At 47.9% G+C, this 14198-nt stretch overlaps 1 protein-coding gene across 1 annotated transcript in view; it reads right to left on the bottom strand.

Moving 5' to 3' along the window:
* Positions 1-984: 984 nt before the first annotated feature.
* The window catches only part of Col15a1 (collagen type XV alpha 1 chain), a 105054-nt gene continuing 91840 nt past the window's right edge, over positions 985-14198 (bottom strand). The window contains 8 exon segments of the mRNA NM_001100535.2: positions 985-2066; positions 3364-3479; positions 3714-3899; positions 6616-6675; positions 7574-7633; positions 7771-7899; positions 10325-10389; positions 14032-14176. Coding sequence (NP_001094005.1) covers positions 1853-2066; positions 3364-3479; positions 3714-3899; positions 6616-6675; positions 7574-7633; positions 7771-7899; positions 10325-10389; positions 14032-14176 — 975 coding nt within the window. The 3' untranslated portion in view covers positions 985-1852.

Raw genomic sequence — 14198 nt, 5'->3', positions numbered from 1 at the left:
AGTGGGCATCTCTCTTCCTGGCTTCTCTTAGCTCCCCTCCACCTTGTCCTTTCTGTGGTCTTGGGTCTTGCAGGCTCTGACTGATGTGGGTGGCATCTATACTTCCTGACTCAGGACCCTCCTGTCTTCTTTCTCCTGCCATCGAGCCATACCAAAGCACTCCCCACCCGTAACTCAGCATTGGATTCATCCCCAACCAGCCACCCCGCCTCCGCCCCCTCCCCACACCCCACCCCCTGGCATTCCCCTGTAGCCATTTCTGTTCGTGACTCATTAGAAAGATTCTACCGCTCTTCCTGCCGTGGATTCTGAAGTGGAGGTTCTGGGTTGTTTGTTTTGTTTTATTTTGTTTTATTTTTGTCCTGAATTTCCTTCCTACTTCAAGGACTTAGGAGGACATAGTCACTATGATGACTTTCTGAGCCAGTACCACTGAATGGGAGGAAATATCCCAGCATGCTTCTTGCCTACTAATTATATTTCCAGAATCATGGGCTTGGGGTGGAGAGGGAACCAGCCGGCAGCCATATCCAGTGGTGCCTTAAAAGGACCTTGGGCCTGAGTCTGACGCCAGTCCTGCACATGACAGCCATATGACTGGACCCAGGAAGGACCTGAGCCTCCACTTCCATTTTTCCTTCATTTGTAAAGTGGAGGTTGAAACGTACCCACTTTGCAGAGCTGGGGGAGGGGACCTTATTTACTGATGATTAACTTTGGCTGAGTGAAGCTGACGCTGTGTATGTCCGTCCCATTCTTCCTGAGAGAGACAGAAGAGCCCACAGCCATGCACTGAGACCCTGGTACAACCACAGCAGAGCCTGCCTCCCACTCAGAGTCATCCCCACCTCACCCCGACCCCTCTCTAACTCTTGGATGAATTGTCCCCAGTGCTGGTGACAATATTAGCACACACACCCAGGCCACTTCTGCCTCAGCGGCAAGGAAGGAAGGACCCAGGGGAAAGACCTCAAACAGAAGAAAGCACCCGGAAAAGATGTCTTTATGTTCTTACATGGAAAAGGATATCGGAGTCTATAGCATGATGATACAGACTTTTCATAAAATTCATCTCAACGAATCTGTTTCAGCTGCAGTCATAATTCAAGACTTGTCAAATGGAAATCTTAAGATCGGCGCAGGGGATGGGAAGGGGGAGCGTTGGGGGAAGGTCAAGATTCTGTGCTGCTTCTTCCTAGAATTTTAACTTCCCAGCAAGTCAGACTTACATCAATAGATGCCACACTCAACTATGACTGGGTAGACAGGCAGAACCCTACAGCATGAAGGCAATAATATTTTAGGGGACCATATTAAATCCCGATATCGGAGGAAACATGAGCAGGATCTTTGGAGCAGCTCTCTTTCTCTGGCTGTATGGAACCGTGCGTGGTATCGCCAAGCGCTTGGTTCACACATTTCTTAGGGAGGGAGCTATGTCTCACATATCTAAAAGGTGATGCTGTTAGCAAACACAAAGGACATCTTACCCTCAACAGCCAGGGTTGGAAGGAAGGAATGACTTTCTGAAGAACGCACGGGGCAACCATGCCAGCCCCTGTTTTCAGACTGCCCTACTCTGTGTTAGGGATGTGTTCACACACTGCGAGGGGAGGGAGGTGTGTCTTCCCACAGAATCTAGCACCAATATGTGGACTGGATTTGACTTGGGTCTGAGTCCCTTCCGTCTTTCCTTTTGACTATACTGAGGTATGTTTTCTTTGGTTTCTCTTTGGACAGATGTGTAATATAAAAAAAAACAAACTGTAATATTTACAACATTTTAGACTTCAGTGTCAACTCTTCACATAAGAAATATTAGAATACTCTTTTAAGAACCATGGGGAGGTTATCACTTCCTTGCGTCTGTCATGAAACTGTTTTCGATGCACAGAACGATTAGCCTATTAGCACAGCTATATGCTTTCTGGTCCAGCATCTTCCCTGTGCTCAGTGGGGAGGCAAATCCTGTTACTGCCATGTCCGTGGTTCGCCAGGCTTCACAGTACTTGTCCACGAGGCGGACACCATGGGGGTTGGAGCCGTGCCAAACAACCTTCTGCGGCCTAGAAGGGAATTTTATAGTGTTACTTTTAAAATGGCAGTTTTAGTAACATGAAGTTCTTTATTTTTATTTTATTTTATAGTTTGTGCACACATGCGTGTGTGTGTGTGTGTGTGTGCGTGTGTGTGCACGCGCGCGCAAGTGTGTGTTTCAGAGCTCAACACTGGATATCTTCCTCAATCAGTCCCTACCTTATTTTTGAGGCATGGTCTCTCACTGAACCTAGAGCTTGCTAATTTAGTCGGATTTGAATGCCCCAAACTCCAAGGACCAATTTCTCCCACTCAGAGCTGGAGTTACAGATGTGTGCTGCCCCACCTGGCTATTCCATGAAGGATGGAGATCTGAGCTCAGATTGCTATGCTTGTGTGCAGCAAGCACTTGGCCCGCTGAGCCATCACCCTAGTTCCTAAACAGCACTTCTTTGTCATTTGTCTTGGTGAGGAAGTTAGCAGAAGTGTAGCAAACAGAGACATGCTCCTCCTCACCCATAGTTCAACGCCAAACCCTTTCTTTAGCCTTGAGGCTGTTACCTGCTTTCCAGACATACTCTGTCTGCAGCCATACCCACTCACAGTAATCTCCCAATGGCATCCTTAGGTTTCACAAATCTGGGCCATGGCTCCCTGAGGTCACTTGTTAGGTAGCCTCTTTCATGGTTAGACTTGTGACTCCTTCACAGTAGGGGTCCCTCCTGCAGGACTCAACTTTTGATTCTCACCCTTAAAAAATGAAGACGTCCTCTCTGCTCCTATTATCAGCTTTCTTTCTATTGTAAAACTATAAAATTTTCCACATTTCTATGTAGTGTTATTTATTGCCCCTTGACACTGGGCGCTCTTAAAGTGTATGGCTGTGTGGGTGTGCAATTTGCCTTCCAGACCTGGGTTCACGTGTGTTGTAGCATAGGCACTGAGTATTCTGAACACACTGTCTTCAAAGACTGAGAGTGCTATTCACAGGACAATGCTGGGACCACATCACTGTCTACTGCCTACCGTGTTTTCTCACCCACGGCCATGTGTGCAACTGTCCTATGTTGCATAAGTCCAACTTATGACTGTGCTCATCTGACAGGCAAGGCCGCTGAGTCTCATGGAGTGAAGTGCTTTGCCCAGGTCTTATCATGAGCTACTAGACTTGGCTTCAAGGCCCTGGCTTTCCCATGACTCAGCTGCCTTACTGTGGCTTCACACTGGCGGTGTTCCAGGAGGGTAGCGGATAAAAGGATCTCGCTGATCGAAAACATCCAAGAAATACCTATCGTGCTATGTCACAGGGCCCAAGCCCGCACTTACCAGGAAGGATCAGTCATCACGTCCCGACCATCAAAGGAGTATATCGGAATGTGTGTATTGAATTGACCTCCATCACCAGAAAATATTGAGTCCCAGTTGTTAAAAAGCACTTGGCCCTACAAAGACAAATGACTCATTAGAATTTTCATGCCACTAGCCTACAATTAGGGTTTGGCTCCTTCTTCCTGGTTCAGAAGCCACTTCTGGGAGTCCCCAGCTCAGAGAGGAAAGTGATTTGAAAAGGAAGAAACTATGGCTTGGAGCTATGGTTGATTGCATGGAGTGTTCAATGCTTGGGCCACTTGGGGATCGGCAAGCCTGAAGGCAGTGACAGTGACGACAGGGTTTACCTTGAGGTTCACAATTGGAAGACTGAATCTCTCTGCCTTCCGCACAACTGTGGAGAGATCCTGCAAGTGTGATGACAGAAACGCTCGGAAGGTGGACAGTAGTCCTGCAGCCCTGGCCTGCTGGAAACACTGGAAATCTGCTCGGATGTCCCCAGCCACCGGCGTGTTGAGAGCAACCAGGTGCAGCTGAAAAGAGTAAGGGAGCCGTCAGCAGTCCCACCCACCGGCAGCGGTCCCACCCACTGTCAGCAGTCCCACCCACCGCCAGCAGTACCCCCCACCGTCAGCGGTCCCACCCACTGTCAGCGGTCCCACCCACCGTCAGCGGTCCCACCCACCTCCTCCTGTTCTAAGGAAGACACCCGCTTCTAGTGGCCCAGGTGCCAGGTGCGACTGTCTACCCTCAGAGAAGATAGCCTTAGCACTCCAGCCCCTTCCAGCTCCGTGAACAGACATTGGGTAAGAATGCCTTTCTTAGATTTAATAAAGATGCAGAGTTCTTCTCGGACTGAGTAAAGCCCTTTGGAGACCTGGTTCGGGTGTGTAGGCCATGCCTGAGCCCTCTGGGTAGCTTCCAGCCTAGTCACCAGAATGCTTCGAAGACCACTTTGTCTTGGCTCCCATTCCTGACACTGTGTCCATCAGCCCCAACCAAAGCCATTTGGGAGTTTGGTTTGGTTTGTACATTGGCATCCATTTCCTCCCTCCATTCCTTTCGGCTGACATTCTATATGACATAGAATCAGTCCGTGGCCTGAGGATGCTCAATCTCCCACTCTCTAGCTGCATCTAAGGAGTGACAGGTTGGCACTGACCTCCAAATGAACCCCTACACACACACACACACACACACACACACACACACACACACACTCACACAAACACACACACACACTCACACACACCACACAAACACACCACACACACACACACCACACAAACACACCACCACACCACACACAAATACACACACACACACACACACACACACACCACCACACATACAGAGTCACACATCTTACACACAAATAGAACGTTTAAAAAGCAAAAACCAATGCACTGCTTTACCCCATTGGTCACCCAACTAACTTCTTGGGCTCATTGAAGGTTTACCTAAATTTACTTCTCTCTCCCCTGAGCATTTTCTCCTCAGATTTCTAGAATCATTTTGGCTCATAAACACTTTGCTCTCTCTTATAAATCTGCCTTTCAGTCATTTTTGTCCCCCCTGACTCCCGAGGACTTGGTTTGGCCCTCTTTCTTTGTCTCAGGAGGACAGAACTTCTCATTTGCCCCTCGGGTTCTTCCATCAACCTTCTTTGGTTCTGTCCCACATAGGTCCTCTTTGGACACCTCCATTCCCATTACAATGGCCACGGCACTGCTGAAGGTCTCCCGGTGGGTTTCAGACATTTCTAGTCCCCTCTCTCTTTCACTCCCACTTTCACTTGACCACTTCCTGGGACCACTTCAGACTTGCTCTGCTAAACCCAAGGTCTTCTCTGGACATGTTTGCATTGCAGAAAGCACATTTCTGTGCTGTGTGGCTTACACCTTGCTCTCTGAAGGCCTTAGGCCTTTGACCGTATCTCCCAGGTGCTCTTTATTGGAGTGGAAGTGAGTAGTTGATCTAAGAGCACGGGGAGTGCTTCTCCCAAGATTAGGTGGATTGGGCTCTTGAAACTTAAGGTGAGAAAGCGAGGGGACGAGATAGCCCTGTGGCAACCCTGTGCTGTGTGTAAGTTCCTGTGTACCATGCCTGCATGGGTAAGGGGTAGATGGGGACAGGAAGAGAAACTCTTATACAACAGGGTCTGTGGAAATAGCAAAATGACTGAGAGCAGAAAAGAGAGTTCCCAGGCTGGCTGAACTGCGTGTGATCAAGTCCTATGAAGTCCCTGGAGTGACAGGGAGATGATCTTTATTACATGGGGCTGAGTCTACAACCCCTTCATGTCAGATGATGCCTGTGACCACTGGATCACCCCGCCGAGAATTTGGACTCACCTCCGTCTCATTCATTCCCATCGCAGCCAGGGCCAAGCTGGCTTCTCCTGTCTCTTCATGTCTCTCTGGCCAGCCCTCTTCTGAAGCTTACTGCTTTGTGCCCCTGCTTCTGCCCCTTCCAATCCTCTTACTCGCTCAAACCAAAGTCATTTCAAAGCACCAACCTCATTGCATACCCCTGTTCAGCTTTCCACGTATTGGCAGCTCCCAGTGCGTGCAGGAAAGGGGCAAAGCTCTGGTCCTTTGTTCACTTCAACAACCTAATCGTCTACCTTTGCTGTGACGTTTACTCCTCTAGCCACTTTGAAATGTAACACAGGAAGGACCAGCACGCACACTCATCCCACCCTTCCACGATCCATCTTCCCCGCTGCCCGGAATTCCTACTTTTGTTTTTCCCTGCTTGACTCACTCCTGGACTCCAATGTTCTTTAGGTCTGAATCTAGAGGTCACCTCCTTCAGAGTGACTTCCTTAGTCTTTCTGGTAACCCTAGCATCTTGGGTTTGTCTCACTCAAATAGCTTAGCACACAGTGATACAACTGTCTGGGGAGTGCGCCCTCCTGGCTAGTTTGTGAGCAGTTGGATGGTAAGAACCATTTATCAGTTAAGAGCACTAGTTACTCTAGCAAAGGACCGGGGCTGGATTCCCGGCACTCACATGGTGGCTCACAGTTGTTTATAACCCCAGTTAGAAGACATAATTGCCTCTGCTCACCGCCACAGGCATCAGAGACACACGCATGGTGCCATACAACCATGTAGGCAAAAACACTCATATACGTAAAATAAACAAAACAAAACAAAACGAAAAAAAACTAGATGCCAAACACAGGGCCTAGCACTTACGGCACACAGTCATTATCTGCAAAGGAAACGTATGAACTATACTTACAACAGGTCTCTCGTAATTGGCACTTAAAATGGGGTTCAGTGGAGGCTGTGGCTGGTATGGCTGTGACATGGAAGGGAAAGGTTAAAGTAAGAAAACACATTCAGTCTCTTCTCCAGAGTACAGTGAGGCACGGGCGACCCTGGCGTGATGCTTTAAATATTTGGGCTCTGCCTCTAACTGTGACTCTTACATGGAGGACTTTTACAGCCAAACAAAAAGCCACCATGAAAGGGGGAAGTGTCCTCAAGATCTGTCAGGTCCCCTGTACTGGGGAAGTAGGGGACCTCAGCTTAAAAGCCAACATGTCTTTCTCTTCAAAGGCTCAGTTTTGCAATCTGAAAAACGGGGTGATGGTATTAGCCTCAAAGGGTTGCAATAGAGTCCAACAGCAGATTACACCAGTTGCCTGTGCCCCTTTATAGTAGTGAGTAAAGTTAAACGTTAAGGATGGTGGCATCCAGGAGGCAGAGGCAGGGGAATCCAGGCTGGCCAGAACAACTAGTGAGATCTTGTCTCAAAATAAGTGAAGGAGGAAGAGAGGGGTTGAGGGAGGGAGGGAGGAGGGAGAAGAGGAGGCAGAGAAGGAGAGAGATGGGGAGGGAGAGAAAAGAAGGGAGGGAGAGAGGGAGAAAAGGAGGGACTCTTCTAGATGGCTTGTGGATAAATTGTGAATGGGTCTCGAGCATCCAGCTCTCTCTCCACTCTGTGGTGATAAAGTCCTATTTAAAAACTACTGGGGGTGGGGGGTTGGGGATTTAGCTCAGTGGTAGAGCGCTTGCCTAGCAAGCACAAGGCCCTGGTTCGGTCCCCAGCTCCGAAAAAAGAAAGAAAAAGAAAAAAAAAAAAAACTACTGGGTTTCCACCAAGTATTAAGTCACACAGAACAGACTTAGAGAGCTTGATGCAGGGCCTTCTAAAGGGGCAGGGAGCTCAGGGAGTGGGAAGGGGAGTTACTTACATTGCTGGAAAGTGCTGGTGGTGGGGGGCTGTCAGCAGGAATGGGGATCAGTTCTCCCAACTGCAAGAGAAGGAGGGTGTTGTCAATGAAACAACTCCAAGAAAGTGTTCCCAAGAACTGACACTAATGGGTGGGGGTACTTCTTTATGTTGGAGGGTGTTTGGAGGGGAGAGGGATGTAGGACGGTTAAGAATTACCTGCAACTTTTTCCAACCATCTCGGACACGAAGGAAAAACTCCCCACTTTCCCTCAGGTAGATGAACGTCCCTTCTATGACCAAGTGAGCTTTCTGTAGCATGTCACCCATGTCACTGAGCGCTGTGACCTGTCAGACCGTTTTAATTCAAAACTGTTACAAAACAGTGGCAAAATGTGACACACTCACCCTTCTATAAATAACCCCTCACTCAAGAAAAGGGTTTGTTGCATTGGACAATGATACTTTACTAATAACTAAAGTTTGTTTTAGTATTTTGGCTGAGACACAGACCCTGGCTGTTCTCTCTCTCTCTCTCTCTCTCTCTCTCTCTCTCTCTCTCTCTCTCTGTATGTGTGAGTATGAGTGTGAGTGTGTGTGTGTCTGTATGTATGTGTGAGTGTTTATGTATGTATGTGTGAGAGTTTGCATGTGTAAGTATATGAATGAGTGTATATGTGTGAGTGTGTGTATGAATGTATGAGTGTTTATGTGTGCATGTATGTGTAAGAGTGAGTGTGTGTATGAGTGTATGAATGTGTAGGTACATGTGTGTGAGTATGTGTGTTTATGTATGTGTGAGACTGAGTGTGTGTGTGTAGGGAGGTGCTGGGGGTAGACATGGGGAAATCTTCCATTATCACTTGCTCTTACCTTACCGTGTGAAACAGGGTCATTCGTGGAACCCAGCACTGACCGACTGGCGACACTGTCCAGCCAGTCAGCTATGGTGACCCTCTTGCCTCTGTTCCCACTCCTCTAGCACTACAGTTATGGATATGTGCAGTTATGGATATATCCATAGCTTTTGATGTTTTAAAGTAGACACTGGGGTCTGCACTGGGATTTCCACGCCTGTGTGCAGGCGCTTTACCCACTGATCTGTCTCCTTAGCCCCTGGGTTTTTGAGACAAGTTTTCCCTATGCAGCCAGGACATGCCTTGAACTCATCATCCGTCTACCTCAGCCTCCATGTGCCGGGATTTCAGGACTGTGCCATCATGCTTGCCTAAGGGAGTTCTTTTCCATGAAACGAAAACATGCATGGCTTTGAACTATAAATCTAGACTATAAAAAAATGAATAAAAACACAAATGATAATTTCCTGTGAAGATAAAGATGTAGCAACAGTCTTTGCCGGGTTTTAGTTTTAGCAAAATCATCAATACGCTGCTTTCTTTTGCCACTCGCGTTGATTTTAAACACAGCTCTGCAGCGTCTACACTGGCTAATGGCATCAGCTCACACTCCTCAGTGACTTTCAAATTCATTTTCATTTGGGATAAGAAATGCAAGCAAGTGGGCAATTATACTTAGCACTTAGTCTTTAGTCTAGCTGGATGGTTGCAATATTAAATATGTGTTTAAAAAAACGGGGGCTTGCAGCGTCTCTGTCTCAAAAAGTTGCCTAAAATAAGAATGGCAGCCGGTTAGCATATCTAGAAGCAGATTCAGGAAGCTGAAGCTGCAAAAAAAAAAAAAAAAAATCTGAATAGCACCAGTCTCAAGAAACTACCAGTTGAGAGTCTCATTGTGACTGAGAAAAAACACACACAAACAAAGAAAAAAAATCTCAGCTCGACAATAATAATATTCATCAAAATGGCATAGAAATTCCCCCAGAGTAGCCAAATAGTCAAATTTTGTCATCTGCTGGACAGTTCTGTCCTTTGAAAGTCAATCTTTTAAAGAATGAAACCCAGTAACCCAAAGAGGCTCCTAGGGCTGCTGACGTTTGGTCTAGGTCTGGTGGGAGTTTGTCTGTCTCTCTGAGCATTACTAACAGTCCGGGCAAGTCATACCCACTGCACTGCACTGCACTGTGGGACAGCGACTGCTCCTGAGCTGTGCTCCAGTTGGACAACCCAAGGCAAGTATGGTGGGCAGAGCACCCGTGCACGCTGCTTACACATGTGCGTGCTGTTCTTAAAAATAGAGCACGGTTGAGTTTTAGTCAATTAAAGGCTCACAGGCTACAACTTCAAGGAGTCATTTTGTTTCCTGTAGCTCTTTATTGAACGAGTCACCTGAATAGGAAGTAAACAACTGCTATTGGTGGAACGGCACATTTTGTTGTCATGGAACTTTATTTATTTAGACATAGGGTCTCCAACTTTTATGTTCTGAGGACAACCTTGAATTTCTGATCCTCCTGTCTCCACCTCCTAAGTGTTGGGGCAACAGGCATGAGCCGCCATGCCTGGTTTCATGTGATGCTAGAGACCAAACCTAGGGCTTCCTGCATGTTAGGAAAAAAGTCTACCAGCTACAGTACATCCCAACCCCTGGCAGAGTTCTAATTTGAAAATAAAAGGGATTCCAGCCCAGCCCCTCCCCCTCCCCCTCTTCCCTCTCCCTTCCCTCCCCCTCCCCCTTCCCTCTCCCTCCCCTCCGTCTTCTCCCCCCTCCCCTTCCCTCTCCCTCCCCTCCGTCTTCTCCCCCCTCCCCTTCTCTCTCCTTCCCACTTCCCTTCCTTTCCCCCTTCCCCTCCCCCTCCCCTCCAGTAGCCTGTGAATCTATCCAGTGTCGAGTTGCTATTACACGAGATACTGACCAAGTTTCTGGATCCGGGGAGTCCTGGCTGTCCTGGAGGGCCAGGTGGGCCGGGAAGGGGCACAGCTGGGACAAGACAAAAGAAAGACGTGAAATAAAGGACAGCCTCTGGTACAGGGGTCTCTGTGAGATAGAGGGGTGCTCATGGTTCATTCCATGCTATGGCTATCCACTGTGCAGACCAAAGCCGTACTGACTGGCTCGGGAGGAAGAGCTGGAACTGTTCACTATCTCCCTGGATGAGCTGTGCCCAGCATTTGTCAGGATTGTAAGTAAAATCCATTAGTGGTTAATTGTAAAAGTCAGGTTGAGTTAAATTTTCTGTCACCTCCTTGAAAATGCCCTGACTCATATAACTTTTTCAAGAGACAAAGCATATGACCACCATTTAGAGGAAGTGGGCTTCGAAGAGGAAGAGAAAGGGCTTTGCTGTGGGGAGAGACCAGTTTGGTGGAGACAGGAGCACTGGTCTTGGGGCCAGAAGACCAGGTTGCTAATCGCCTACTGGACACTTAGGGAAGTGGTGGGCTCTCAAAAGTTGTTTGTGAGACACCAGCGGAATCCCTTCCACTACACCGTTCTATTGGCACGCAGGTGAGAACCAGTGAGGTTCAGGTGAGGTGTGCACATTACAAACTGCCCAGAGCTTCCTGTACTGTCACAGGACCCTTAAAAATCAGCTCAAGGCTGCCATAGTGAGGCCCAGAAAAAATGAGGGGGCATGAGTGCCCAACTGAAAAGCCCCTAGACAAACACAAAAGTATTGGAATTTCCCCTTGGTTTTTCTTCTGCCTCTCTAAGCCCTTCCCCCTTCAGAATCTGCAAAGCTCTTGGCAGGTCTAAGGATGTCTGTGTAAATCCTAGAAAATGGATCCATTAATTTTTCAGGCCACTGCAAGCAGACCGTCAGCCCCCACACAGGGCTTGGATGTCCACACATAGGTGGGAAGTGGCCAGTGGGTACAGGGTCAGGGGAGGACTTGGATTTTGGTTCTAGCCATGTGTTCCTCAGGCATGAATGACCTTGAACAAGGTTTAAGTCCTTTCTGAGCCTCAGTGCCTGCCTCCTCGGAGTTATAATAACATCCACTTCATCTCCCTTCAGCATCTCTGGGAAGAATATGGGGATAGTGTCTGTGTGAGTGTTTTATAAACTGGGACTGCATCACGGGAAAGGCAATCTATGCTGAAGGAAGCAAGACGTCTGGATCCCCCGAAGGGGTGCTTTTGTGGACAACAGATTCTCTGCCTCCTGCTCTCACCCTGCCAAACCCTCTATTTCCTGCACTGCCTATTCGCCCACTGAGGCCGTATACCACATCTGCCTACCCAGCACCCATCTTTGCAGGATCTAAGTCCTTGTGGTTTTCTCTTGAGGTCTTTCCCTTCACGCCCACAACCACTTCCTGACAGAAAGAGAGCTACTGTGCTCCCAAGTGGTCCTACCACATGACTATAGATAATTGGTCCAAAGTTGACATCTAGCTCAAGACAAGCCAATTAGAATCTTTCCCCAGAACTGTCTTATCCCAAGACATTTCAGACTAAAGTTGACAAAGAAGCCCGTGATTCCCAGCTCACAGTGGAAGCACAAGCTGTCAGCAACCATCTTCCCCTCTGTGCAGAGGGTGTGGTCGGTGAAGAGCTAGCCTGAAACTGGTACAAAAAGAGAGGCGAAGAATGGACAGAGCATCCTTAAATGGTCTGGTTTAGGTCCAGGCTGCTCTTGGGTTCTAGGTGCTGGTCTACTCATGTCACAAACTGATTGAACAGTCCCTCCTTCCATCCAGCAAACATCCCTTTCACTCAACCTGATTTGAGCCTGATTTGAGATTTCAACCAGGAGAGCCCAGGCCATGTTGAAGCCAAGCCCAAGGCCACCCTCTGCAAGTCTCTCCCCAATACCCAGGCTCCGTGGGATCCCACCATATGTTTTTCCACCACACCCAGCTCACGCCCATGCAATCAGCAAGAAACACCCCTGTGCTTATGGCTGCTATCATATGAAGGTGTGCTTCAGAGTTCTGTTTTGTTTTTTAAGTTTTAGAATATTTACATGTCCATGGCATATCTTGGGGACAGGCCCAGAATAAACTAATGGTAATTTTATATTTCTTTTATTAATTTTGGTATGGTTCTGGGGGATTGACTTCAGGGCTTCTGATATGCTGAGAAACACTTCTTCACTAGCATAACATCCAAGCCCTCTATGTTTTAAATAATAATTTTGGACATTAAACAGTTTCAGGATACAGAGTTTCCACCTGTGGCACCGTGACAGTATTCACAAGGTTGTGGGCACTTCAAACTTTGAGCATTTTGCATCTAGGGATGTTCAGTTTTATTGCTCACCATGGAATGTCCACTGAGTGAACATCAGGAAAAGCATAGGCCTTGGAGCTATGGGTATCTGGGCTTTGAATCTGTGGATGCCATTTAGTAGCATAAAATGAAGTTACTAGTCCGTGTGTGTGTGTGTGTGTGTGTGTGTGTGTGTGTGTGTGTGTGTTTGCACATGCATATATACCCAGGGTGTGTGGAGGCCAGAGGACAACCTCAGGTGTTAGTGTCTCTCACTGCCTCTTGATTTTTTGTTTTTAAGACAGGGTCTTTCAATGGCCTGAAGCTGGCTGACTGTGAGCCCCAGGGATCCGCCTGTCTCTACCTCTCTAGCACTGATTATAAGTGTGTGTGTATTACACCTGACTGTTTTGCATGAATTCCAGGGATCTTAAATGCATATGGCCTGAGTTGCCTCTCCAGGCCTTGCTATTAGTTTTCTGGAATTCCCAGAATACCCAGAAATCTGTAGCAAAATGGTCAGTGCATTTCCTGGCACTGGGTACTGTTCAGCGATTGGGTAACTCGTCTTTGCATTGGCACCCTAGAAGTTCCTAGGCCTGAATGGAATGCTACACCAAGAGCGACCATTGACACTGGTCCTTGGGTCACTGTGCTGGGTGGTTTTTATGTCAACCTGACAGTTAAAGTTATCTGTGAGAAGGGAACCTCAATTGAGAAAACGCTTCCATAAGACCAGATGGTACACAGGCCCATAGGGCATTTTCTTAATCAGTGATTGATGTGGAAGGGCTGGGCCTAGCCCTTTGTGGGTGATTTCATCCCGGGGTTGCTGGCCCTGGGTTCTATAAAAAAGCAGGCTAAACAAGCCACAAGGAGCAAACCAGTAAATAGCATCCTTCCGTGGCCTCTGCATCAGCTCCAGCCTCCAGGTTCCTGACCCATTTTGAGTTAATGTCCTGACTTCCTTCAGTGATGAACAGTGGTGTAGAAGTGTAAGCCAAATAAACTGTTCCTCCCCAACTTGCTTTGGTCATTGTGTTTCATCACCTCAATAGAAACCCTAACTAGGACAGCCAGATTCTTAAGGCATTGACAGAACAGCTAGGAAGGTTCTAGAGTATTTGGACAGATGCTCAACATTATTACTAGGGAAACTCAGAAAACGCCCTCACAGCCATCAGGACTGAGCCAGTGTAACCACATGTGCTGGTGAAGATGACCTTCAGCATTACTGGATTGTACACTTGAAGTAGGCGTATGCTATAATATCTGAATTGTATCCATTTAAAAGAAGATGGTAGGCTCTGTCCAGCATACAGCCCTCTATCCAACAAAGAGACTCTGACATGCCACCCTGAGCCTAAAGGCAGAGGCAGCAGGAATGAGGCATCACTCAGTACTAACCTGCACCCAGAATGGCCGGAGGTCCTGGTGGCCCAGGGGGTCCCGGTGGTCCAGGAACACCAGGTCTCCCAAAGCCAGGTGGCCCAGGCAGGCCTGGAATTCCTGGGGGTCCTTGAGGCCCCACAACAGCCTCTCCTTTCTGCCCCTGTTGAGGCAAGCACACAGTT

This window comes from Rattus norvegicus, chromosome 5, assembly GCF_021556685.1.
Source record: "Rattus norvegicus strain SHRSP/BbbUtx chromosome 5, alternate assembly SHRSP_T2T, whole genome shotgun sequence".
NCBI lineage: Eukaryota > Metazoa > Chordata > Mammalia > Rodentia > Muridae > Rattus > Rattus norvegicus.
The sequence above is the reverse complement of the archived record's forward strand: the minus strand, read 5'-3'. Positions and strand labels throughout refer to the sequence as shown.